This window comes from Dermacentor andersoni, chromosome 5 (assembly GCF_023375885.2).
Source record: "Dermacentor andersoni chromosome 5, qqDerAnde1_hic_scaffold, whole genome shotgun sequence".
Classification (NCBI taxonomy): Eukaryota; Metazoa; Arthropoda; class Arachnida; order Ixodida; family Ixodidae; genus Dermacentor; species Dermacentor andersoni.
This window is the reverse complement of record NC_092818.1, coordinates 175,047,745-175,075,276: the sequence shown is the minus strand read 5'-3', so window position 1 is coordinate 175,075,276 and position 27,532 is coordinate 175,047,745. Positions and strand designations below refer to the sequence as shown.

General features: G+C 44.6%; 1 protein-coding gene across 1 annotated transcript in view; it reads left to right on the top strand.

Annotated features, from left to right (window-relative positions):
• Nucleotides 1-12,318: 12,318 nt before the first annotated feature.
• The window catches only part of LOC126532194 (aminopeptidase N-like), a 37,000-nt gene continuing 21,786 nt past the window's right edge, over nt 12,319-27,532 (top strand). Inside the window, exons 1-8 of the mRNA XM_050179865.2 lie at nt 12,319-12,781; nt 14,821-15,093; nt 15,805-16,154; nt 17,953-18,108; nt 21,688-21,790; nt 23,162-23,282; nt 24,104-24,258; nt 24,893-25,006. Coding sequence (XP_050035822.2) covers nt 12,431-12,781; nt 14,821-15,093; nt 15,805-16,154; nt 17,953-18,108; nt 21,688-21,790; nt 23,162-23,282; nt 24,104-24,258; nt 24,893-25,006 — 1,623 coding nt within the window. The 5' untranslated portion in view covers nt 12,319-12,430. The remainder of the gene's footprint in view (nt 12,782-14,820; nt 15,094-15,804; nt 16,155-17,952; nt 18,109-21,687; nt 21,791-23,161; nt 23,283-24,103; nt 24,259-24,892; nt 25,007-27,532) is intronic.

The window sequence follows — 27,532 nt, the reverse complement described above, 5'->3', positions numbered from 1 at the left end:
AAAGGTAAGCGACCTCTCGCTGTGAGCCTCAGCCTTGTTCGTCCTTGTTTCGGAAGAGGTTTCGTCAGTAGGCGAAATACCTGCAAATCAAAAGCAATCTGCGGCAAATGCATACAAGGAGGGGCGGTCCCAGATACACTTTGGCCCACAGACGTGGTCACCGTACCAGAGGCACCTTTAGTACTTCACTGAATTGTGCGAACGTGAAGGTAGCTTGCACGGTTTGCTCAAACCCGCTGTCGGAAGTTTCCGACTCATGGGCACGCACGCATTCCCAGTGTTCGAAATACCGTTTCTAATGCAGATGTTCACCTCGCATTCAACTGTTATTAGATTCGTCGGACGGTATTACCGCTGTCGACCAGATGTAGGAGTCGTCGGACTATCTCGCCGCTGCCACCATTTGAAGGAGATGAAGGTCGTAGACAGGAACTCGGTGAACAGGATCTATTTACATATTAACAGTTTAAGCAGGATACATTGGCAGACTAGCGCGACTCCCATATGGAGCCCGCAAAACTAACATAGAGCAAACAGTTTACGAGCACACAGCTCACTAGTTCATTTCTAGCATGACAGAGCACTCAGCTCCCGACAACGAGCCGGCAAACTTATAAGCAGCTTATAAGCAGCCGGCAAACGCTGCTTATAAGCTCTCCGCTTGACGTCATAGTTCGACGTCATCGTTCGGCGGGGACGGAGCAGGAATGGTCGGGAAGGTTCGTCCAAGCATTGCAAACTCGCCGCCGCTCCTCACTATGGCTCACACACACAAAGGCACACACGTTCGAGCCCATACACACAAAGGCTCCGGAGTCGACGACCGAGGGCTTCGTAGAACTGTGCTCCGTCTCGGGTGGCGCGGCGGAGTACCACATTCCTGAGCTGACCGCGCGCCACGTGGCTGCCGGCCGTCCACAGTTCTCGGAAGGGCGCCCCGACTGGTGGGCTTGGAACACGTGCAGCGGGCTGAAAGCTGGCACGTTGCCACCCCGTATGGCCATTCTTAACACTGTGGTAACATATATAAAAGCGCGCAGCGCCGCTCATATATTACTTCATTCATTCTCGTCATACGTTATATATGTTTGCTTTTCAAACATGCGGGTGACGTAGCTCGTCACCCGCATGTGTGGTCTGCATAATCTGCACACCTCATCGCTTCTAGGACGACGATACGTGCTGAATTTCCGCCCTTCCCCAGCCCCTTCAATAGCAGCATGCTGATGAACTACTCATTCAGTGGGCATGTGAGCAGCACTTGTTGCACAATGCCTCTTACACAACTTTTCTTCGCTCCGCAGGTGCGCAACAATTTGTCTTTGTATGCTAAACGGGGCGATAATCACTTCCTTTTGCTGCTCCCATGCCCACTTGTCTTATATGCTACAGTGTGTGATTACCTCGACGCAGCGATGTTGTTGTTTCAATGGGGTGATGTTGAGGGAAAACCCGGCGCCTTCAAAGGAGCCGAAGTCGGCTCAATGTGCCTCTGCCTCAAGACGTGTTTCCTAATCCCAGTCTGATCAGATGAGCACTGTCTTATTCATTCATAAAGCCATAAAGAAGACAACAGTCGAGCTTACTAAAGATCAGTCCGAGTTGAAACCAGATATGAAGGCTGTGAAAACTAGCCAAAACGCGATTGAAAGCAACTTATAACTGATATTTTCCGCCGTCTTGAATCATATGAAAGTAAATTTGAAGTACAAGAAACTGTTCGCAATGATTTCGTCATAATTCAAGAGAGCGCTGAGCAGTTGGATAAGCAGCAGGACACCGTAGACTCGCGCTTAGACAACTTGGAGGACAGATCAAGTCGTATAATAACTTGATTTTTTACGGCATACCCGATTCCCGGGAATCATGGCTGCAAAATGTACAGAAAACTCTGGATGCCCTGTCGTCAGCGATGGGAAATGCCTTAACACCAAACTCCGTTGAACGGGGGCATCGAATCAGGGCTTCTTGAAGTACGAAGTGCCGTACGGTTATAACGAAAATATCGAACTTTAAAATTAAGGAGAGCATACTTTTGTCGCGCAGCAAGCTTAAAGGTAGTAACACTTCAGTATCTGAGAACTTCTTGCCTGCGACAAGGCTCGCTAGGAAGAAGCTTCTCGAATTTGGCAAAAACCAGCCTGATTCCCCCTCATTTAAACTGGATTTTAAGAAGCTTTTCATTGATAAGCAATGTTTCATGTGTGATCCAACAAGTGACAACGTTAAGCGAGTTAAACGTGCTGTTCCAGATCACGCAAGCGTACCTGACAATCTGCGTCATCACCCTGCTACGTAGGAACGCGCAAGGGGCAATGGTGTAGTTTTAACAGCACAAGCCTCCGTGATTGTTGCTAATGCTAGAAGTGTGTTTCGCAAGCGTAGGCACTTGACTCGCTCGTCGATAGCTGTGATGCTGGTATTATTGCATTAACTGAAACTTGGCTACAACCTCATGTGCAAGGTTGTGAAATCTTTGATTTGTCTCGTTTTCCTATCTTCCGTTGCCATCGCACAACTCGCCAAGATGGAGGCGTACTACTCGTTATTTCAAAGTCCCTGCAGTCATCACGTCCACATTCACTGTAGCATGGAAGTTATGTGTGATTGCGTTGATGTCGGTCACCGTAAAATTGCGATCGTTGTTTGCTACCGCCCTCCCTCCTACCCATCCACTTTCACCGCCGAGCTTCACGATGTGCTTAACACACTTACTTTGCGGTATCCTTCAAAACGCCTTATATTTTTGGGGGATTTCAACTTCCCCAACATGTGCTAGACTACTGATCCTCTGCACTGTTATCCATTTTCTTCTAAAAGTAGCGACTTTCTTGATCTCTGCTCTTTATTTTCCCTAACACAATCAGTATTGGAACCGACTAGGATCTCAGACAGCGCTGCTAACCTCCATGACTTAATCTTATGCTTTCATCCTGACATATTTACCAATGTTTCATGCTTACCGGGCTTAAGCGATCACCTGGGTCTTTCGTTCAATATATTGTCCCCTGTGTTAAAACCAGTTGTCGAAAAAAAATGTTTATCACTACACTATGACAGGACAAATTTTGACGATATTAGTATTGAGATAGCTAACTTTCTTGATCTTTTCCTAAGCCAATTTGATGCTCGCAGATGTGATGAGAACTAGATCGTTTTCACAAATAAAATACGTGAGCTCACCGATAAGTTTATTCCGTCAAGTGTAGTATCATGCAATCTTAAGAAGCCCTGGTTCAAGCCCCAGTTAAAAAAGGCTTTCCAACCGAAAAAAAAAACTACTCTATCGAATAGCGAATAAAAGTGCACCGGCTTCGAAATGCGATGCTTACAATGAGGCGAACAATACCTACACAGATGCTAAAAACTTGCCAAAAAGGCATCCCAAGTACACACATTGCCCCCAATATTTTCGAATGACCCTAAAGAGTTTTGGCGTGTTATTAACCACTCCAAAGGTAATGGGGTCACGCTGATTGATTTGAGTGGTTCACTGATACCCGATTATGTATGCTTCCATGCCCGTAATTCTGTATTCTGTAACAACTTTGTCGTATGTACTTATCCTGTTCTTCCTACTCTTGAGTGCTGCAATTACCCAGCTATGGATGGACCTCTGGGGGTAGAAAATGTATTTGAAGGTCTGAAGTTATCGCCAAATCCTGGTGCTGATTTCATTAACGCAAAGCTTCTGAAAAAAAGGACGCTATTTTTATTCAGCTGTTCTACTTTTAATAATTTTTCAGCAATCTTTAGACACCCATCAGCTCCCTGCGGATTGGAAGGTCGGTAAGGTGGTCCCACTTCACAAGTTCGGCAGCCAAAATTCACCCCTCAACTACCACCCCATTTCACTCACCAGCATTCCTTTCAAGGTTCTTGAGCACATTTTGTATTGGCATTCAGCAAAGCACTTACATAATAATTCATTTTTGACAAAAGCACAATATGGTTTCCGAAGAAACTTCTCTTGCAAAACTGAACTTCTTTTGCTCACAGCCTTCATCTTATACTCGACAAAGGTTCATTCGCAAAATGTTTTCTTTGATTTCACTAAGGCCTTCGACAAAGTCTGTCATAAATTGCTTCTATTTAAACTTAGTAAATTTTGTCTCTATCCTAACCTGTTTGCATCGCTTGAACATTTTCTCTTTAGTCGGTCACAGTACGTTGCGTCAAATGGCTACATGCCCCTTTTGACCCCGTAGACTCTCGTGTGCCCCAAGGATCAGTTCTAGGCCCTCTTATTTTCCTAACTTAAATCACGATTTACCCAATGATGTTTTTTCTAACATTTACCTTTTCGCAGAGGACTGCGTTATCTTCCGTGAAATCTCAGACAAATTTGATAACAAATTCCTACAAGACAGTATTAACGCTATCTCTAACTGGTGGGACGTGTGGATAATGAAACTTAACGTAATTAAATGTAAATGTATGCGTGTAACTCGTAGCAATATTCCTCCGCCGAACTATTACATTAATGATACTCCCCTAGAAGCCATAACCTCCTATAAATACCTAGGCGTCCACATAGCCTCTACACTTTCCTAGTCGTTACACATCGATAAGGTAATTAACAATAGTAACCCCATGCTAGGTTATATTTGCCGATTTTTTTTTTGCTCCTACACCATTACAGTCAATCTTATACAAATGCTTATTAGGAATAAAATTGACTACGCCTCAACCATCTGGGACCCACACTTCGAAACCCTTATTCAATCACGTGAACTAATCCGAAACAATGGCGCGCGTTTCATTTATAGCAATTAAGCCGCATGTCAAGCGTAACTTCCATGAAAAACTCCTTGCTACTTCCTCCGCTCTCATCCCGACATAAATGCTTTCGCTTTGCTTTATTGCACAGACTATAGTTCCACAATTTCTGCCTGCTCGATAACTTTATATCATCTCTTACCTAGATTTCCTCTCGCATTGACCATAGCCATAAGGTTGGAACAATTCAGTGCCACACCAGAACCTGTCACGAGTAAATTATTCCCAGGACCTCTCAGGAATGAAACCACCTTCCCGGCGCAGTTGTTGCAATCAAGGACAACTCAAAGTTTCGTTCAGCCATATCAGACATCTTCGCTCACGGATAAAATTACCCATCAATTTTGCTGTATGAACTAACTACTTTTTGCTGCTTTGTTAGTTACTTATGTATATGTTTATTTATCCACTTCCCTCTATAATACACAGTCTTGGGGGTACAATACAATGAAAAAAAAACAAAAGAGGTGGATCCGTCTTGCGAACTCCGCGGCTAGAATTTGTAAATTTCTATATGGGCCACAAGATAATTAGTTGGAAATTTAATTAGTAAATGTTTGTTGACTATTCGAGTAGGCATTTCAATTTCTTGTGCAAATAATGTCCGCCTCTTCGAGTAGACCACCTCACGAACTAGAATGGTGCAATCTGCCACAGGCAACCTTCGCGCATTTTTTTAAGCGTTCGCTGAAACACCCGATATACACGCGCGTTCGTCACCAAAGAGCTAACCATTTCTAATCAAACACACCATACAGCGGCAAGAAAAGATACGCTACTTGTTCTGAATGGTTAGAATATTGTAGCGGGTTACAGTTTGTGCCCTATACTACCACGTGTCACACAGGGGTCCCTACGTCTCCACGCCGTCTCTCATAGCCCCTGTGTTGTTTTTAGACGTTCTGCTCTGTGAATCATTCAATCAACCAAACAACTTATAGGTTCCACACATGCATCTTCCAGAACTGTGCTGGCGAAAGCGGCTGATGCACTGACAACCACGCATAGTCGTCCCTGACTCTGAAAGCTGACAAGTTCTGCGTTGACAACCGAGCGGTGAACGACTGCTGTATCGCGCACCGGCTATGTTCTGTGAGCCTACTGCCTGTTGTGGCCTCCGAAATATATGCGAAGTCATCGCCACTCTCCGAGTACGTTTCGTGCACGCTACGACCCGGCATAAGCAGCAAAACGCTGAGGTTACCGTTAGCTCACGTTGAATCCCAGTGGCAGATTTGGAGCACTTCCGGAGCAAAATTTGCTTTTCTTTTTGTAGCAGTTGTGCTTGAATGGCAGATTGGGAACGTGGGCCGTGCGTTAAAATGGCGAATCGAGATCGATTCTGGAGCCGACGTCGCCCTGCGGAGCAAACGCGACCGCTTCGTCGAAATTAGAAAATAAAACTTGAGTAGCCACGCAACCAAACTCACGGCAATGGAGCAAAGGAACTACGGACAACTTTGAAACTCGCAAGTAATTTTTTTTTATTCTAGGAAAAACAAATATAAAACACTTCATTGCATGAAAATGAGCAAAACACAATGAGAATAAAAATACAGAAAAAAAATCCGGCAGATCGCACGCCCTGTGGGAATCGATGTTATGCGAAGCAGTGTGCGGGGAGCCTTCCAAGTTAACGAAACAACCATAGTAGCACCAAGACATAGGCGGCTGTTTCCTGACCTAGATGGCACGCATGTCATAACTTTCATGTCATGACCGATCATTTATGATCGTCATACACACTTGTCATTCTATGCCAATTTTGGAACAAACCAAGCTAACGAGAGCACCATGAGAGCACCAAGACGTAGGTGGCTAGATAGATACATAATGTTAAAGTGGCAAATGTTCGCCAAGAAATGCTTCGCATTTGAAAGCACTGAAAATGAAAACAGCTGCACATATAGCATTGTCCTCACCTCTCGTCAAGAAATAGAAATCGCAATCACTTAAGATTGACAGACGGCAGGCTAATACGCTCTTCTTTCTTTCTTCTACTTTCTCTCGTTCTTGTTTTGTTGTGAGTTTGAAATAGCCCAACTCACGTTCCAGTAGACTCGGCTGGAGGCCAGTGTGACGTACTTCATTCCGCCTCCATCAGAATGCTGCCGCCGCGGCTGGGATCGAATCTGCGACCTCGAATTCAGCAGCGCAACGCTACAGCCACCGAGCCACTAAGGCGGGTGAGAACGTTTTCTTATATGGAGTACACTGTAAAATAATTTACGCCCTTATTCAACAAGAATGTAAGGGTGTTAGTTATAGACGGAAATACACCTTTATTCACTTTTAAGGGCCTAAATTATTTTACACCCTACTAGCGAAGTGATTCTGCATGGTAGAGTGCGTTTAAGTGGCCGAGCAAGACGTGTCACGTATACGGTAACCTTGTAGGGTCGCCTCCCCTTTTGCTGCAGTGAAGGCTAACTTCCGCATAAGAGAAGAGTACAAGCTGGTTTGTTCCCACATTTTAGGGCATGTCGCATTCTCGCTTAAAGTGGGCACACATACAACCGCGGAACTGCATGCGAGGGCCGCTTAAGAAGACAAACCCGAAGAAACGACTGATTTTTCTGAAGCACGCGATCATCAGACTCCATTCATCATTTTTTGTTTCTCTAGAAAGTGCCAGAGATGCCATTTTCCCCGGCGCTCTGAAGGTACACCGCGAACATGGGCAGCGCTGAGGTACGTGTGGACCTCATTCTTGGAGCGCGTAAAAAACAAGGGCGTTAGCGTTCGGGTCGCTAAATCCTCTTTATGCCTCTCCCCAACCCACTCTCTATTTTTCTCTCAACACTGAGTTGACCGCGCGTAGTTGCTGCCCTAGTAATTGCAGCCGCTGCAGTTCGCGCAGGCGATGACCGGATCTGCCCGTCAGCAAGCTTCCGGAAGTGACATACTCGCTCGAGCGCGTTCACGCAAAGGTCGCGGTAATTGTTTCCGGACGCCCCGGGGAACAATGGGCAGGCTCGGACTCGATTGGACAGCCAATCGCTCATTGGCAGGCTTCTCACGGCACGGAGCACTGACCGCTGCGTCGGAGACCGTGCGACAAACGTGACTCTGTGGAAGAGATCAACTGTCACGTGGTTTCGAGTGGTCACGCGCCGTCGATCGATAATACCGGAGCCGAATCGCTCTGCATCCATTAGGCGAATTGAATTTGTTTCGCCTCTTTCCTGACAATTAGGGGTAGAGAAGAAAAACGGTTCCGTGTGAAATTGTTTTATTTCGACGATGACGGTGATGAACCACCAACAAAACGTGGTTGTATTACAAGCGTAATGGTTCAAATCCCCCTTACAGTGTACTTACTATAGCGCCGTTTATTGCAAGCGCCCCAGTGCTTGTATTTGTTCTACAATGAACTATGATGATTCTGTGACAGATGTCATGAAAGCTGGACGAAGCATCCTTGACAGGTATCGCTATAAAATTCACGGAAGCCTTTCGTACTATCTTCGTTTCCAGTTCAGTTACGTTTTCGAAAAATGAACGTGCACCTTAGAAAAAATCATAAGTTAATGTATAGAAACAATTCTCTTGTAATCGTATTCGTGTTTTTCATGCACAATGTGGCGATCCGAACAAGAGCTGAAGATTTCATACACATATTGCCCGCGCCGCCTATCTTTGGCCGAACCTACATAATAGGTAAGTGACACTGGCTTTAAGGACATCGCCATCGTCATCGTTACATTGGTAGCCTGCAGAACTATAGCTTTGATTATGACGATTTTAATGATGGTTAGATCAAGAATGATTATTCACTGATGTCAATTCACAAGTTTATGGGTGACAGACCCCTCAACTAGAAGCAAGTGAGCAGCTTTAATATCATATACACTTATATTAATATCTTATCAATAGTTCATTCTATATTACAGTCAGGAAATATAACCCAAATCACTTTACAGCCTAAAATAAAAATAACTACACGCTGCAAGTGTAGTACATTTTTTATTTATCACCAGTATACGTTCATCAACAAATCGAATAATGAGAAGCCAACGACAATCACGACAATCAACTAACAATGATGCAACCAACACAATCATGATATTATTAATAAAAATCGGGCCCCTTGGTTAACCCTCTTTCTTCTCGTATTAACAACTTAACGCATGCGTTCACGAGTAACGAGAGTAGTGAAATGTCCCATTTAATTTTATTATTATTTTACCCCTGACCATGCCATTTGCAAGCAGTCAAATAATATTTGAATGCTTTCAATGTGAAGACACAAGTCGAAGTGATTGAACTTTAGTGAGCAAGAAGTAAAATTTCCCCGTCTAGTGAGAAAATAAATTGCAATATTTGTATTGCTTTGCTTCTTCCCTTCAGTACGATGAAACGGTTCGTGACTTCTGTTTCAAATCTTTCACATTTAAATACACAAATTTTACATTTCAATACACTCATTTTTCATGCAAGTATTGACTGCCTCTTTGATTATTCCAGCGCAATTAATTCAATTATGCCATCTGCGGCAGGTGATTTAAAAAAAAAAACTTTTAAATTGAAGGTTAACCCCCTGATATATTTTTTCTCGAATTTAATTTAGCTCGTGCCTCTTAAACGACATGGTTCTTGCCTGTCCTCCTCAGAAGACAACTTCTACTTCAGTTTAGAAAATTCAAAAAGTAAAAGCACAAATTCACAGTTTTAAAAAAAATTAAATTGTGGGGTTTTACGTGCCAAAACCACTTTCTGATTATGAGGCACGCCGTAGTGGGGGACTCCGGAAATTTCGACCACCTGAGGTTCTTTAACGTGCACCTAAATCTAAGTACACGGGTGTTTTCGCATTTCGCCCTCATCGAAATGCGGCCGCCGTGGCCGGGATTCGATCCCGTGACCTCGTGCTCAGCAGCCCAACACCGTAGCCACTGAGCAACCACGGCGGGTTCACAGTTTATGTCTTACTAGTATTATTATTCAAAATTTAACTTAATCAAGTTTAAGTATGTCCTTTTTTTATTCTCTTTTTTTTAGTATTCCTATCAACGCAAGGCTTACTATAGTGTTGATGACTACTTATCTCATGTATTCACAGTTTATTTTTCATCTTGGATTATATATTTATTTTCCTTTTTTGTGTTATTTATTAACTAATTTCTTTTATTTATTCAGTCATATTACCACCCGATTCGTGGCCTATCCCCCATAGTGGGTTTGTGCCATTAATTTAGGCTTCATCATCATCATCACCGACAGCGCCATTTCACTTGGTACAACAAACCGTATAGCCTCGTCTAAAACCGCGCAGAAGAAGAGAACAAAGCTCGGGGTTGGGGCGCGTGCCATCGTTGGGCAAATTTCGCAAGTACCCGCAGTTAAAGACTCTTTCGACCAGCGCGAAGTGTGAGTACTGATTCCTTCTCACTCGTCTCAATGCAGTCTTGAAGTAAGATTCCGCAACTCATTCGCAAGGCGAAACGCGCGCTCAGCATGTGTTGTTATCCCTTGGCGAGAAAGGGCCAGCATGAAGCTAGCTTTACCGTTAGGTAACGCCTGTATGCACTCACCTGTATTTTCTATCAACGCTAAATCCGTCAGACGAATTGTCGAATCGTGCGGATTCGACAATTTTTTTTTTTCTGCTGTTTGTAAACTGATTTGCTGATTTCTTTGCTCTACATTTGCTCAGTTGAGACCCCCAATGCTACTAAACCAGATGCATTAACTATGCAAGCCTGTGTGCCTTATGTGACAACTGACCTGACTTTTTTAATCTGAGTGGACATTGGCGCTATCGACCGCTTAAGATCATTCATTCTCGCGCTGTGCACGGTGTTCTCCGTATCATAGTTAATATCATGCATATATGCAAGGCTGAATATTCAAGGCCACAAAAAAAAAAAAGCAGGAAGCGAAGTTAATCGCCGAGCACTGTGTTCAAAACTTCGGTACCGCGGACAAAGAAAAAAAGAACATGATTGCTCGAGAAATAAACCTGTTTTGCGAGTTGTTTGAAAAACACTGTGTGCTTCACGACGTCGTAAAACTGCAGGATTATCTATCACGCGCATTTTGAAACCAAAAAGGATATATATATATATATATATATATATATATATATATATATATATATATATATATATATATATATATATATATATATATATATATATATATATGTCACATTATATAGTCATTTGTTTCAAATCAGTTCTGCAGAATCCCGCAAAGTGGAGGAAGCATTTATGAAAGATAAAATTGTCATCCACCACTTTGTAGCTTCGTGCTACATTCGGGTGGATGACAATTTTGCCTTTCATAGCCATTTGTTATATTTCCAACCTGAAGCGCGCACTGACTTAATGTTCATATGATTAAATAATAATTTAAGTTTTCATTATCACAAAACGTAAAACTTGTTACAGTATTTATAAACCAGCCGTCCTGGCAGCGTCGCCATCCGCACTTTCACCTCTAGAGGCCTACCTCATTGCACACAGCTGCATCCCTACTTCTCCCTTTCTTGATTCACTATGGCTTGCTAAGATTATCTCTAACTACAATTTTGCTGCTTTCAAGATACTGGTGGCCTCTTCGACAGGCTAAATGAAATCGCAGACGGTTTTTATGTGCATATCCAGCGAATGTGTAAATTATATAAATTGTACTGAATGTGGTGAATCAGTCCGCGTTTCTTAATTCATGTTCTTTATTCCTCCGTTCTTTAATAATATCACCACGATACTCAGAAGCAGAACTTTCTGTGTGCTAGGCGTTTAACTTACTGTCAGGTCTTCGAAGCTGTAAAGCTGCTGTCTGGCACCTTTATGATTGTATCAAGGAACCAAATCGGTGGTATTGACGGTGTTATGTTGCAGACTATCAATCTTTATTTCGCAATCAATCTTTATTTCTCATTATTTATTCCCTAAGTTATCAGTCAATCACTTTACATGTTTGAGTGGCTGTATAAGTTTGTTCTGTCTCAGCGGCATGTCCGTCGGAGGTGGAAACCGCGAGAGGCGCTAGGGCACGCCATGGGACGCTGAAATAAGGCGGCCTTCAGTGAGCGACAGAAGACGGTTGGCGCGTTCCCACTCCATCAGCCCGTGACTGGTGAGTGTATGCTTATAACTGGGTGTGAAAACAACTGCTACGAGTTAAAGCGAGCGAGCGAGCGAGCGAGCGAATGAGTGAGTGAGTGAGTGAGTGAGTGAGTGAGTGAGTGAGTGAGTGAGTGAGTGAGTGAGTGAGTGAGTGAGTGAGTGAGTGAGTGAGTGAGTGAGTGAGTGAGTGAGTGAGTGAGTGAGTGAGTGAGTGAGTGAGTGAGTGAGAGTAAGCGAGCGAGCGAACAGTTGGGCGGGCTGGCGGGCGAACTGTCGAATGTTGATTTGGCTTGCTTATCCCGCTCCGCGATGCACGCAGACGCGGCGCCACAAATACGCCGTAAATGTGCACGAAATAAGCCCCACGTGGTATCAGCTCAACTCCTTGTTTCTTTTATACTAAACACCCTATCCAAAATGCGGGAAAACAACGTGGGCTATAGAAATGAGCAGTCATGAACTTTAATAAGCAGCATAAAACGTAAGAGCCCAATGGCCGGGACGTTTGACCCGGTACGTGGTCTCCACGCATTGACCCCTTGCCGATTTCTCTGTGTAGCTATTTACGCGCAGCAAGCATGTCCACGGCCACAGACGATGGCTCTGCTGCCGGCAGCAGCTCGAGCAAGGCTGCAGGAGGCTCGTACCGATTCGGTGGCGGCGGCTCCGAGGGCTCGTCGGCAGCTGCCTCGGGTGGCAGCGCGAACGCCAAGACGCCGTTCTCGCGGATGAACGTGTCGGTAGCGGTGATCGTGTGCATGGCTGGCCTCATCGTCCTCTGGCTCCTGGTCATGGGCGGCTCCAAGAAGCCCACCGACGCGCCGCCGATGCCCTCGCCACCTCCGGCTCTGGTGCGCAAGCCTTTCATGCCGCACATGCCCGAGAGGAAAGGACCGGCGTTCCCCGCGCCTCCTGCCAGGCCGCCCCGGGTGCGTTCTTCACTCTAAAAACAGTTGCACCCTTTGTGGTGTATATTTGCCACACAACGATAATCGTCATCTGTCTTGTCCGCATTTGCTTTCTTTAACGCGGCGAGCCCGGTACTTTCCAGTATTGAACGGCATGCGCGTTATCAGCACGACATAGTATTTCCGACAGCAAAGTAACGAGTGCAGCGTTTTCAAGAAAAGAAATGCGGGAAAGACAGATGACGATTGTTGTTGTGTGGCAGATACACACTCCAAAGGGTGTAAACTTTTCTTAGAGTTTTGTTGTCGTGCGTACGACTGTGACGGCGAAAGTGTGGACGGGGAGACGGACTGCAGAAGGGGAAGTCCTATACACTGAGAAATCTCAATAAAGTGGAGAAAAAAATCTCTCATGCAGAAAAAGAAAAGAAAAAAGAGAGAAAGAAGAGAGAGAGGAAGAGACAGAAAGCGGGTATAGTGGAGCATAGCGCAGAAGTAATTTACCATAAGTTCGTCATTTTGTCTTCGCCACGTCACTCTGCAAGCACAGTGTTCCCGAAAGATAGCCAGTTCAGTCGTCATCATTTCGGTACAGCCTGGTTGTAAAGGTGCGCAAACTATGGCATGCAAGAAGCAAAAAAAGAAAAATACGCAACTCAGAACCAATAAAAGTATATGTCGATGAAGCCAAGGTTAAGCTGCAAGCCACAAGGTTTTGCCGAAGAATCCTTCCATGATCTCAACTGCGCGAGTAAAACGCGATGGGTGCCTCAAGACATGGGTGAGGGATTGCAATTACGTATAGATCGGTGAAACTGGAAATTTAGAAAGGCACCTCAAGGAGCAATACGACTAATGCGGCTAAACGGGTGTGTTTTGGGCTGTTATCGTTGAACATTCTACAGTGACAGTACAGTATATGATATTGTTTGGGCAGGGGAGCATGTGATTGGCTGCTGAAAGAAATCCAACATCGCTTTTTCATCTCGAGTCATTAATAATTATAACGACTGATGTCACGACGAATCAGAATGACGTCAGCTTTCCATCCGCCGTTTATGCTGCCGTCCTGCGCAATCTATTCACGCGTACCCAATCAACCTCTGATCTCAAGGATTTTTTTTTTTTTTCTGGGAACATAAAGTACAATACGATTCGGCTCCTGTACGGAAGCCGAAATGTGTTGTATTTCTTGCTGTTTGGAGTCGGCGTTTATTTTATTACTATTGACCACCTTTGGTGTTGTCTTGACGGAAGGACTCAATTTGCTCGCTGCGCACACGTATAGCATAGTTCTTGTTGTGTCTGCTGCTTCAACTTTATGTGTAATAACGAATCCAAGCCAGCATGGACTTATTTGTACATTGACGTGACAGTAAATTTGCTATCTCTTTTAGTGCCCTTGTATTTTCCTGAGTATGCATCATTCGCCATTGTCACTGACAACTCGCGAGGGAATGTGTGGGGCTCCTTTCTCACCTTTTATTCCAGCGCAGAGTCAAAAGTTGTTAAAGATAAAAGCAGCATAGGACAACGTCTCTCGATCCAACTTTTAATTTACTCCCAGATTTTAACGTGAAAGCATGGTCTATCAAGAATACCTTAGTAGGACGTTCCCGATTTAGTCCGACCGCTTCAGGTTCTTAATTATGTACCGAAATTCCACTGCAGGATCTGTTGCCCTCCGTTCCTCATCAGACCCAAACAGCAATGTCACACTGAAAAAAAAATTTCTCGTCCTAGAACATGAGGCAAATATTGACCACACATTGGGCTTGGTGAGTTCTTGGGAGATAAATCGCCAGGGAAATGCTAACGACTCCTTTTTCACAACGGCACAGCAAGGTTCGCGCCTTCATGCAGGCAACTAGAGAGTCCGCTATATGGGAGACGTCTCTGTGACCATGGCTAACAAGCAAGCACTGCGATCTAAATGCAATCGCAATGGCCGAGAACAGAGCTTGCGACGTCCCGCTCAGTGGCAGAGTCGCTGGACCACAGCGGTCGAGCTCTGCGAATCCCACCTCACGTATCGAACATCTCGCATCCCTCTGTCGCAGCCGGTGATGCCGCCAGTGGAGAATCCCGTTCCTCCTTCCCTGGTGCGGCCCCCGCATCCAGCGGCGCGCTTGCCCATCAGCCCCAGGACGAGCGACGAGCGCACGGTGCCGGTCGCGCTTCCCGGGAGCCTGGCTCCTGCCACTCAGGGCCCCGACTTGTTGTCCGAGCGCGCCTACTCGCCCGACGATGACTACCTGCCTCCTCCGCGTTCCGACTTTCCTGAGAAACTGCCGCTCCACGTAGTTCCCCTCCACTATGACATCATGATCAAGGTCTGTCAATAGCTCGCTCTTCGGCGCGGTATACCTCGCGCATATCGTTCCTTTACAGCGCTTCTGATGCCCCGACGCCTAACGCAGTTGTGATAGTACACACTTCCCTGTGCGTTGCGCGTGTCTCGCGCTCCTCGAATTTGGGTGGCCGTCCTTGCCTCCTCACGTATCGCATATGTGGGGTGATTCTTTTTTAAAGTTTTATGGAATGTTTGAAAATCGCATGTTGCAGATTACGTAACTATAGTTCTTGAGCTGGATTGTTTAGAGAGGCGGGCATTACTTGCATGAGATTTTAAAACACATATGCGACTAATTGACGAACATTCGCTAATTAACTTCTTAATTATTTACTTTACGGCGCATATTGCAATTTCAGAATTGTAACCGGTGAGCTTACAAGTCGTATCCACTTGCAATGAATTCCGAGAATGACATCCGTTTGGTGAGATGCGCCATTAAGCTCGCCATAATACACTGTTGTACCGCTGACTTTTCTTTAACAAAACGCTCTTTAATAAAGCCTAAAATTATCATATATATATATATATATATATATATATATATATATATATATATATATACGTTTTCCATGGCAGCCGTTTAGTGACAGTGCTGGAATAAGTAAGGGAGTATAGCACTTTCTGTTGTGGCTCCTGTTAGCGGCGTCGACCGACATTGCCCTTTCTTTCTGCTCTCGGTCCCGCCAAGATTGTGATGGACGCGAACCGGGACCAAAGTTTCATGTTCGGCGACACCTACTACCTGGGCAAGACGATCGTGCTGCTGCGATGCGTCAAGCCCACGCAAACGGTGTACCTGCACGCGTCCGGGTTCACCATCAAGGAGCAGCAGACGACGCTCGTCCGGGAAGCTGACAAAACGTTCGTCGGCATCGGCAAGATGGCCATCAACGATGACCTCGAGATGCTTAAGATCGAGACGGACACGCCACTGGAGCTCAACGAATCGTACACGCTCTCCATTGAGTTTGCCGGCGCCATCCGGAACGTACCACGTGGCATCTACAAGTCTTACTTCGTCAGCGACAACGAACGCGTGTGAGTAGCCTTACAGAAGTCGGGAAAGGCTAGAGTTACCTTCCTTTTGCTTTTTTTTTCTCAAAGCAACGGGACACACATGACAGAAAGGAGAAGGCGTACTCAATTCCAAGCTGAACTAAGTTGCACAAGGTGTCTTTGTTGCTGTATCCATGGGCAAGTGTAAATTTTCTACTGCCACTCTCCCAGTAGAATCTCTTGGAGACCCTTGGCATGGCTTACTTAAGCGTAAAAGCTTCTGAACTTGCTAGACATCTGCACATACTTGCGTCAAACAAAACCACTAAGCTAGCGTGACGGCAACAGAAGTTATTAGAAGGGAAGGCTAAAGCCTAAAACAGATCGAAGGGCCCGATGAGCAAAACATTCAACTCGGTAGCATAACGGGGAAGTGGTTGGTCATCTATCTAGCCCGAGCTAAGAAGTGTGCTAAGCAATTATTCAAGTGAATGCTCAAATGCTGAATTTGTTCTGTTTGAGTCCTTGGGAGCCATATCTAAGCGGAGAGAATATTCTTGACTCAACAAATCTTCCTAAGTTACAACAGTAATCAACTGCGGATGTTAAACTTATGTTAAAAATGCGAGAACTTCTACTTTCCTAGTTTAAAGCAAATTAGTGTTTCGAAAGCAGCAAGTCGACAAGCCAGCGGTCGCTCTGACAGTTTGCAGGCGTAAAACCGACATGCAAGTACAAAGAAAATCCGGATTTCACCAGCTCAGTTTGCCTCTCTATATTAGCCACATCGGCTAAACTTATGCATTCTTAATCTCATCCCACTGAGGTTGCAGTTATAAGAGCAAAATTATTGCTAATATTATTGCGGAAGCAATTATATATACTAACACTCGAGACGCGTTTGCGCTGTCCGCGTCACGGCGCGGACGACTGTACCTGGAACCATATTTAAGTATGCGGGATTGCATACTTAAACATGGTTTCAAGTACAGGAGCGTGGAGCAATGTTTAGGATAATAAGTACAGCTCTACAGAACACTGCCCCGGATAGCTGTGGCTATGCGACTAGAATATAGTCTCACTTATTTACTATATGTATTTAAATAGTATGCGATTCAAATGTATGAAACGTTGTTCCGTACACGTTTTCATGGTATGTAGAATGCCGTTCTAATCAGGCAAGTTCAAAATACTTGCAAAATGTTCCAAATTATAGCTGAAACTTAAGTTGGTCGATATATAAAGTGCAATTCTTTGTCGCGGAGCTTAGTTTTGCGACGGCTACAAAAACCATCGCTGTGAGCGAGTGCATTGCTCAATCACCAATAGCGGGTGCCGCGATTTAGTGTGCGCCGGAAGAGCTGTCATATACCTGTAATTGCCACGTAACTGGGATGCCGCAAAATCACTTCGACAAACGCCACAAGCAAGCGGATGCGTCACGAACGCTGCCAGTCAGATAATGCGAACATGAAAGCAATAATTATGTCTATTGTTTTATTTTTATTTTATCTAGACTTTCTCATCTGTCAGCTTCATTGACGCATCACTCACGCGAAAACTACATTACACTGCAAATTGGGAGAACACGAGATGACAGAAAAGAAAGAGGCAGTGGAGGTGGTGAGAGGTATACTGCTCAACCTATGTTTTCTTGTTTCAGGTTGTCCAGTTCCGAAAAAGTACGCGTTGTTCGTATCTGAACGTTTAACGAAAGATTTTGTCGTCTTAAAGGAGGCCTACAGCTCTTGCGTCGAGAATGTGATCGCACAGATCCCGAAATGTAATCCGCGCAGGTGCTAAACATGTGACGTATCTGTTTTTTTTTTTCTCGACACAGCGCGGTTGTGGCGACGCAGTTTTTTCCAACCTACGCTCGCTGGGTGTTCCCGTGCTTCGACGAGCCCTCCCTGAGGACCACCTTCGACCTGGTGGTGGTGCGGCCCAGCCACTACCGCAGCTTCTCAAACATGCCGCTCTCGAAAAGCGAGGAGAGGTAACCGTGGACAGGTGCATGCCGACCTCTGCACCAGTTCTTACCGGCAAAATTGTCTTGTCAGTGCGTGGCGCTTGCCTTATTTCCTTTTCTGTTCAGAATGTCGAGCTTCAAATTCTGGGCTTTGAAACGGCCTTAAGCAAAATACGAGGACCCGTATTTCTAAAAAAAAAGAAGAAAAGTTTGCTCTATATAGAAGTAATTGTACGCAAGAGTATCTGCCAGCCAAACGGACAATAATAGCGAGAGCGCTCGATCAACGGCAAAGAACCCTTATGAACGAAATGCTTTAGGAATTCTGCTCCAGGGCCAGAATTCACATAGGTCTTGTTTTGCAAGAGAGCGAGAGAGAATAACTTTATTGAATTGGGGAAAGGGGGATAGGGGATTAGGAGCTTGATGAGTGGCTCCCCAAGTCCAGGGCTCCAATGGCTTCTGCCGCTAGCCGAACGTGACCAAGAAAATCCTTCTGCACCTTCGGGTCTGAGCTGGCGAGTTGTGCCTCCTGTTTCTCCATTGTGTTAGTTAGATTATACCTAACTAAGTTGCATGAACATCTTTCATTAAGAGGAAGCTTTAGCTCGGGTGCTTCTGTCTAAATACACAGGAAAGGAGAAATCGTTTTTCCCGGCAACCACTCCACCAAATTTGACAAGGTTTGTTGCATTTTAAAGCAAACGTTAGAATCTAGTGACTGTTGGTTTCGAATTTTTCATTTATTTTGCCAATTTATTAATGAAAATTGACAAAAATCGCACATTCTCAGAGAACGAAACTATCATGTTTACAACTCTAACTCAGCAACAAAATGTGATATCACAGTTTTGTAAATTGCGCCTAATGGTACATCTAACTCGGACAAAATTGATGTATTACACATGTCTCTCAAAAAATTAATATGTGAATAGACCTTTCGCAAAACCCTTGTAAACAATGTAACAAATTTTCGCAAGATATAAACTGATTTATCAACTTTGTCCGCTTTGGATGGCCTAATGGACGCAGCTTCATCATCATCATCATCATCATCATCATCATCATCATCATCATCAGCCTGGTTACGCCCACTGCAGGGCAAAGGCCTCTCCCATACTTCTCCAACAACCCCGGTCATGTACTAATTGCGGCCATGCCGTCCCTGCAAACTTCTTACGCAGCTTACAGAAAGTAGATCTGTTCTTAGCGCCGAGCTAAGAATTTGTGATCTTCGTGCTGCTATTTCTTTTTAACTTACACATTCCTGAAACTATATTTTAAAAATTCAGGCCCTAAAACAAAATTCCGCTTTTAACTCTCACTAGAATTTAACATTATATTTCAAATAGAAAAAATTTTGTTAGAATTGGTTCGGGGTTATCTCAGAAAAGCGTTTATGTGTTTTACATGTATTTGAATAAGCGGTTTCGGAGTTGGGCCTGAGCTAAAGCTTCTTCTTAAGTGGCCATCCTCCAATACGTTCGCTATCAGAATTTGCCCGCGTACATAAGCGTACTTTATTTAGTGCACTTACCGGACTTTGTACTTTAGTGTTTAAAGTACTTTGTATTAACTGGCCCACCTCATTTTTTGTTAGTATGTAACACTGCTTGTCGTTGCGCTAGGCCGTGTTCCTTGGCCTCTCGTCCTTGTCTGCGTTGCACATTTTATTCTTCCCAATCATTAGCCTGGTTCATTCTCTGATAATGTGTTCGCCAACAGGATTGGCCAGCAGTAGTTTTTACGTTATGTCACTTTGTAAAATTTAATATCAGCCAATAAAGACAGCGAAGGTTTCACTGGTGAAGGGGCCTGACAAATAAGAAGCGTCTATCAAGAACTAAAATGTTTGTGAATTCGGGTGGAAGTGTCGGTATTCGGAAGAACAAGTGTCATTAAATAGTGATAGCAAGCATATCATTTGCGAAGGCGATCGACCCATAACAAACCATTCTTTTGAACGTGTGGTTTTGTTAATTCGCCCGCAGGGAATGAATCCACAAAAGTTTTCATTCGCGAGAATGTTTTGCCATTGACCTACCTGCCGGGCCTTCGCTAATAATACGTTCGCTATCCCAAGTTGACGCAGTCTGTTCTTGCGAACTAATAAGCGGGCAACTTGTTGTGTAAATACGTGTCCGGGCTCAAATTTACGGACATTTTCTTACGCTATAATTGTTTGTTAAAACAGATGCTAGCTAATTGTGATGTGGGAGATGCTAACAGCAAAGGCAACCGACAAATGGCAAATAGCACTTTATCAGACCGACCGTCACATCGTTTTGTTTGCCACCTTCTACGCTCATACATATGGCGGGACTGCGGAAAAAAGCTGCTTTTCGGCAGCTTGACGAGGCACGCAGGCCCGGAAGTCAGTGCTTGGTACCGGCGCAATGTCAAACATACATATACAATTTAGTAAAGCAATGAAGGGGGCTAGTTGGTGAACGTTTTAATACTGGTAAAGAACGCGCTTATATACAAGGAGATATATCCCCCTTCCCCCCCCCCCCCCCCGCTCCATATCTCCTTGTATATAAGCGCGTTCTTTACCAGTATTAAACAGTTGGTAGTTTGCGCTACATCCGTCCACGTCCTGTCCTTCCTTATATCGTGTTTGTAAAACTGAGCGCAATATAACCATGAATACATATACAAGCATAGTCAAACAAGAAAAAGTCAAAATTGACAAAGCACAAAAGCGTTGCAAAAATAAAAATAAATACATGCAAAACGTTTTAAATAAATGCACCCAGCCAGCATCACATCAGAGTGCCAATACAAAGTACCATATCATTAAACAATTGGCCCACTCCCCCCCCCCCCCCCCTCTTTCTTTTGTTCAACTTAAAGCCTCACATAATGCTTTAGGAGCGCCTGCGTCCACGCCAAGTTAGTAATGCGTCAAATAAATAACCTTAAAGAACGTGCATGGAACCGCCTACACGCTAAAAAAGAACTGATAGTTTGACAAATACGAAACAACATAAGAGCTGCCGGCCAGCTGCAGTAATAGTCACTGTGCGTTTTATTTCTGTCGACTCTCTCTCAGTTGTTGCACTGATCGGCTGTTTTGCTGAATTGCAGCTACAAAGCAGATTTTATTAAAACCAAATAATGCACCAAAGCGAATATATTTATAACACACTTTTCCTTTTCTTTAATCACACTTCTAGTTTTCCTTCCGCACTATCTTTTGTGCTACCCACCGCGGTAGCTTAGTAACTGTGGCGTTGGGCTGCACAGCTCGAGGTCATGGGTTCAACCCCGGCTGCGGCGACCGCATTTCAATGGGGCGAAATGCAAAACTGCTCGTGAACTTAGATTTAGGTGCACGTGAGGAAACCACAGGGGCCAAAATGTATCCGGACTCTCCCATACTGCGTGCCTCATAGTGAGATCGTGGTTTCTTATGCGTGGCACTGAATAATTTAATTAAATTTTAATTCACTTCGGTGCGTTATGCTACTCTTTCTCCTTGAACTTTGACCAAACTGCCGAAATCGCTAAGCTGGCCTTCTTGTATGATCGCTAACAATATCTTCTCTGCTGTTTTCCTTTTCCCTTCTTTTGTTTTTCAACTACACTCTTATTTTCCTCCAGGTCCCGAGATTTCGTGGCTGACTATTTCGATAGGACGCCTCCAATGCCAAGCCACAGCCTGGGTTTTGTTATCGGGCCATACGTAACAGCCGGAAATGCCATGGTCAGTGCGAAGTCTTTTTGTACTTTTCGTAGGCGTAAAAGGGCCAACAGCACACTGCTTGCGGCAATCTTATTTTTTAAAGCGAAGGTTCAGGTTGGTTGGCGCACAGTAGTGTTTCACATTTGCAAGGGCTCCATCGATGTTTATGCATAGTAAATCGTACAAAATGTTTGAAACAGTATGTGAAATAAGCCTTACTGGGTGCAGTTGAAGCAGTTAAGATAAAAATTTGACTATTGCCTGCATTTGTGACTATTGTTGGCAAATACTTCCTCCGCACTAGCAGTTTCGGTAAAGCTAAATCCCTATTCGAAATGCCCTTCGTTCGCACACATTTGCCTTCTAGCTTAACGAACCTATTATAAACGTCGTAAAGGAAGAAAAGATGAGCTCAGGCAGAAATTGTCGGCAGTTTTCATGACAGGAATTTCGGTGAGGTGAAGACCATGAAATGAGAGGCTTACTCTCATGGAGTGCTCTGGTATAAAGCGACAACTATAAGTAGCCTATTTGTGACGTCTGGTCACTCGGCGCCGGCGCGACCATTTTGTGCCGTGTAATAACAACATTATCATGGCCAAAATGTGTATCACCGAATATCTCTTTTGATCGGCGGCCATACCGGACGCTATTCGATCGCACTTAGAGTGTTCTTCGCGCAGACGCCAAGCGACACCTTGTAACAGGTTCGTTTATCCGAATATGCAGAAAAATAACGATCGAGTTTAAGTAGTCCTTTAAGAGGCATAAAAAGAAATGTTGAGCTTCAAACAGCACGATTTCTTTTCTCACTTTAGAGAGCAAACTATTTATTTTGCTACATCGGTCTATTGCCTCTAAAATTTGGTAAAATAGAAAAGTTTCGAAATTTAAAAAAAAAAAAACGTAATTTTGAGCTCTCCAGCAATAAAACATATCCACGTTCTGCGAAAACTAAATGAACACCACTAGCACCATACAGTGCAGCACACTTTATAAATAGGCCCTCTGAAAAGTTACGCAGCAGAATAGTATTTCGTTAAACGCCTTTCAACGAGCTGTTTTGTGCTATTTGAGTGCTCTGTCGAGTATATGTTGAGTTTTATTATGTATTTAAAACGTTCAACTTCCCGCTTGAGAACTGGCCATTTTTGTCGTCTTTGCTGGCATGCTTAAATTACTGAACCCAATTCCTTTCTGCCTAGTATACGTGGATGAGAACGTTCTTCTTGGACTTGGCGCACCGCATTCTTCGTGTGCTTGTAAAATGAACTCAATGTTACTTCGCGAGCGAAACTTTTCCTTAACAGCGCATGCGTGTACTATGTGGTACAGAGAGTAATGGCGTAACGGTTCTCATCGCGTGGTGACGCACGGCCCTGCTTTCCGCAGATCAAGGTACACGGCACGACGCAGCAGGTGCGCAACGCGGACTATGCTATCCAGGTGGCACCCAAGATCCTCCAGTACTGTCAGGACACCTTCGGCCTGAACTATCCCATCCCCAAGCTCGGTAGGCACACGCATTCAGTGCACGCATACGGTCTCAGTTGATATGAATAATTGGCGGCCACGCATCGGCACATTCGGACCTGATGTACTCTTGACGTGCAATGCAAACTTGCATTTTAGTGAGAGTGACCTGTGGTACGGGCAAGCGAATGGGCCAGATCAAGTCTTGGCCTGTTAGTAAACCTAACCGGCTTCCTTGGAGCTCTGACTAAGGAAGGCAATTCTCTTCGTTCCATTCTCCGTACCACAGGTCACTCTCGCTAAAATACAAGTCATGGGTGGAACGTCGTTTCATCACGGAGAAGACATGGCAGAGACGTAAATGACGTTAAGAATATTGTGAGATAAAGAAACAGCACTGAGTATGAGAAACGCAGAAATGCACAAAAACACAGCGCAATGTTTGGTTCTATTTCTAACCTGTGCATACCTCGACCAGAGCGCCGATATTTCTTTCTTTTTTTTTACGATGTTTCCTGCGCAATAACACGCCCCTTTGTTCACTGTTATGCAAGCACTAGAAAACGGTTACGGCTGCTGGGTTGCCACACTTCAACACGAAATAAGCCATTCCACTCCGTGTTCGATGCTTTGGGAAACCCCACCTAGCCACAATCATAAAGCGGACGCGACTGGCCACAGACAGCACTGGTAAATATTAGTTTCGTAGGGTCTGGTCTGTAGCGCATAGCCATCAGTAATGGATAGGAAAGTCTCATACGAGCGCTTGGTGTCGGTTAGACTACTGTCATACCCGGGGGGCGGGTGGGTGGGGTGCGGGGGTGTGGACACCCGTTTCACGTGAAAGCCGTTCGCTTGCAGACCTTGTGTCCACTCCGATTCTGCCTGCGCCGGCCATGGACCAGTGGGGTATGATCACTTTCCAGGACGTCTATCTCACCTTCCGCAGCGACGATACGCCTTTCCAGATGAAGGTCGATTCGCTCCGGGTTATCGCCAACAAGATCGCGCAGCAGGTAATGAGCCCGCATCCACAAGTCCAATAGCAAAAGTGTCCGTAAGAACAGGCACCGAATAATCGCCGTAATGAAGTTTTTATCACAAAAGGCAGCTGGAAAGCGGCGAACAGTATTTTCAAACTGAAAGCGTTGTAAATTGATTCCCAGAGCCGTATTTTCTAACGTTCGATGTCGTTTTCAATTCTTTTCGTCCTTCGTCATTAGCTTGCATGTTGTGGCAGCACTGCCGTTATCAATGGCATCGTTCACTCGGAGTGCCGCACTGTAGGAAAAGCAGAACTGGGAGGTTACAAAATGCAGGCCAAAGGCACGTTCTCAAAAACAGTTCGTAAGGTAGAGTGATTTGCAAAAAGGAAATTCGACCAATTCTGACAGCGGACATATATTATTATTATCAAATGCGAGCCACCACTGGCGAACAGTTTGTACGAATGGAAGGCTTTGTGAATTCGGAACCTCATTTTTCTTGTTCCCACGAAGGAGGAATGCGCTGATAGTTTTTTTTTCGTCCTCTTTCTCCCGTTCCCAATATCATATGTGCTTTGGGCCGAAGCCCGTCCGCATGAAGCGCTGCACGCTTATCAAGCGGGATTTTAGATTTTAAGTTCCGGCCTTTGTCGTTCTTTGACAGTGGATGGGCAACCTGGTCAACATGGCTTGGTGGGACGACATGTGGCTCAAGGAGGGCATCTCTCGTTACATCACTTACACAGCGGCTAACAGGGCTGACCCCCAGACGGAAGTGGTACGGCACCCCGTCTAGACGTCTTTGCTCATACTTCTTCCAATTACTGCTGCTTCTCGAAAAAGGCAAATCATGTGTGTTAATAATAATAGCACCGCGGCTGATGTATAGCACTGGTTACGACATCTTGTGGGATATTGATTCATTGAAGTGTGATCTGATCGAAAAGCTATTGTGTTGCGTAAAGCATGTCTGTACCAAGGGCGGGCCTCCACCGAAAACTTGACAGCGAAAAGCGGAACCTCGAAAAGAGCCTCATAAGGCGTCAACGCTGCGGCCTCCAGCTACGCCTCGCCATGATGGCAATACCTAAACGCTTGTATATGTAGCCCAAGTTAAATTCTCTGACGTGCGTGGCAAGCACCTTCGCTCTCAATAGAGAAGTCTCGTCTAAGAAACGTCTCATATTAATTTTTTGCAATCACGAGAGGCTGAAAAGAATATTGTGCAGTTGCACTTTGCTGCTTCTCAAAAGCAACAGCGCCCACCGCTAGCGTGAGGCCTACTGCATCACAATGACAAATACCGTACCTAAACATGCAAAGTTTGGTTTACTGTGCCAAATTTAGCTTAAACATGTAAGCCTAGTAGTCCCTTTGTCTCAGAGAACTCTTGTTCGACCACTGTTGATTATTTCAAGTCTCCATATCTCCATGGGAGTCTGCATGTCCGATGGTGGGTTTTGAACCAGGGTACCCCAACCGCAACTGCTTTATGCTCTGCTCATTAGGTCACAGAGGCATGCTAGTAGCTTAGCATTGTATAACAGCCTTATCAGCCCTTCTCGTGCAAGCTAGCGCTTTCAGACGCTTGGCGCATGTGTCAACTTGCATAGCAACAATTTACTTATATAAGCGGAAGCGCGTCTGATTTCACTATCCTTTCCCCGCGAAAACAGCGCTGTGAGACGCCGAGCTTGTGTTGAGTATACTTTAGTTGTGCGCTGTATAAGTGCGAGCGTTTCGTCATTCTCTCTACGCTGATGTATCGTTCTTTATACTTCAGGTGGCACTATAGATGTTCCCTCAATCACAGCCAACGCGCCGCACCCGCAAGGTCGTTTGTAGGTGTTTGAGAGTGCTGCGAAGCGTTATTTTCCTCCTTAGTTCTCTCTCGTACACAAAGCAGATGATCCGCCTAGTTCAGCGCCACGTATGATGTGTGGTGTTCCCTAGTTGCAATTGCGCTGGTGTGTCGAGCGTTGTACTCGAGATGGCATCTCGCGTTTTACTACACAAGGTGTTGGGGAGGTTTCACAATTATGGTATTTAGAACAGGTCCTAAGGTATATGCTCCAATTTGCTTCTGATGTCCCTTCAAGGAGTTTCATCAGTGCTCCAAATACGTAAATCGAAACGTTAAGACATGTCACCCAGCACACACGTTTCTCGTCAAATGCTTCGTATTAGAATAGATTCCAAGCATATGTAAGATATGCGTAGTTTTTGTCTTGGACTCTGCTTCGCTGGAATTTGGATTGTGAGTCTTCAAGGTTGCACGAGTTGTTGAGGGTTTTCCTAAGGTACACAAGAAAAAGTCACCCAAATGAGTGCTTCTCATTACGCGTGCTACTCTTAGTTTCAAGCAGCAGAAATGAACTTCATGTTATCGGCCAGCTCAGAGCGCACTCTTACGTGTATTTTATCGTCAAACCACTTTATTTTTATGGATACTATGAGCTCCGGAGTCTCAGAAACGTAATGTTTGCATCGCTGGTCAAACTCATGTGATCAAGTTGGCGAGCGCATCCCCCTAGCGTTATGATTTTTACGTGAACGGCATTTTCAAGCTATGTTAAAATATAGGAAGAGCATAGCACCCTGAACTCGTGTCTGCTTTGTCTTTTTGCAGCTTTAACTCTGTCCCTATCGGCAACCTCCGATACTTAGGTGAAGCAGGCAAGGCTTAAACCTTTCTTTTCTTTTACGCAATTTTACTCACCCGACACAATTTTCTGTCCCTATCGATACATGTTTTTTTAGCAAAGAAAACTATAATGCTGATGGTTCTTATTGCATATATATAATGAAGGCTATGTTTTATGATGCGCTGAAAAACAAAAGTTTATTCTATTATGAAACAAGAGTTCGAATTTCCTGAGCAGAATTCGTGTCACTTTGCAGAAAGTATTTTCTGCTAAATAGTGAGACCTTTCATAAAGTTGCATAGAGGGGCGGTTTTCCCGCAACAAAAGGCGCAATCGCTTAAGCGCAATCATGCAGGTGAACGCAGTGTGGCAGTCATCTTCATTATTTAATTCCTACAAACAGGATGCACTCATCAGCAGAAATTCTAATATTCAAGGAGGAAAAAATCAACAGATGACGTTACTCCTGAAACAAATTTTGATGACAAAGTTGCGGCTTCACTAGATTCTGAGCGATTGTCAGGCTTCTGGTGTAGCATACTCAACGAATTTTTGGCGTCACTATCTACAGACGCGTCGAGCAAAAGCAACTAGTTGAACACAGCAAATGAAGTAGCGAGTGAACTGAACTTGCCTGCGTTTAATTCGCTATGAACGAC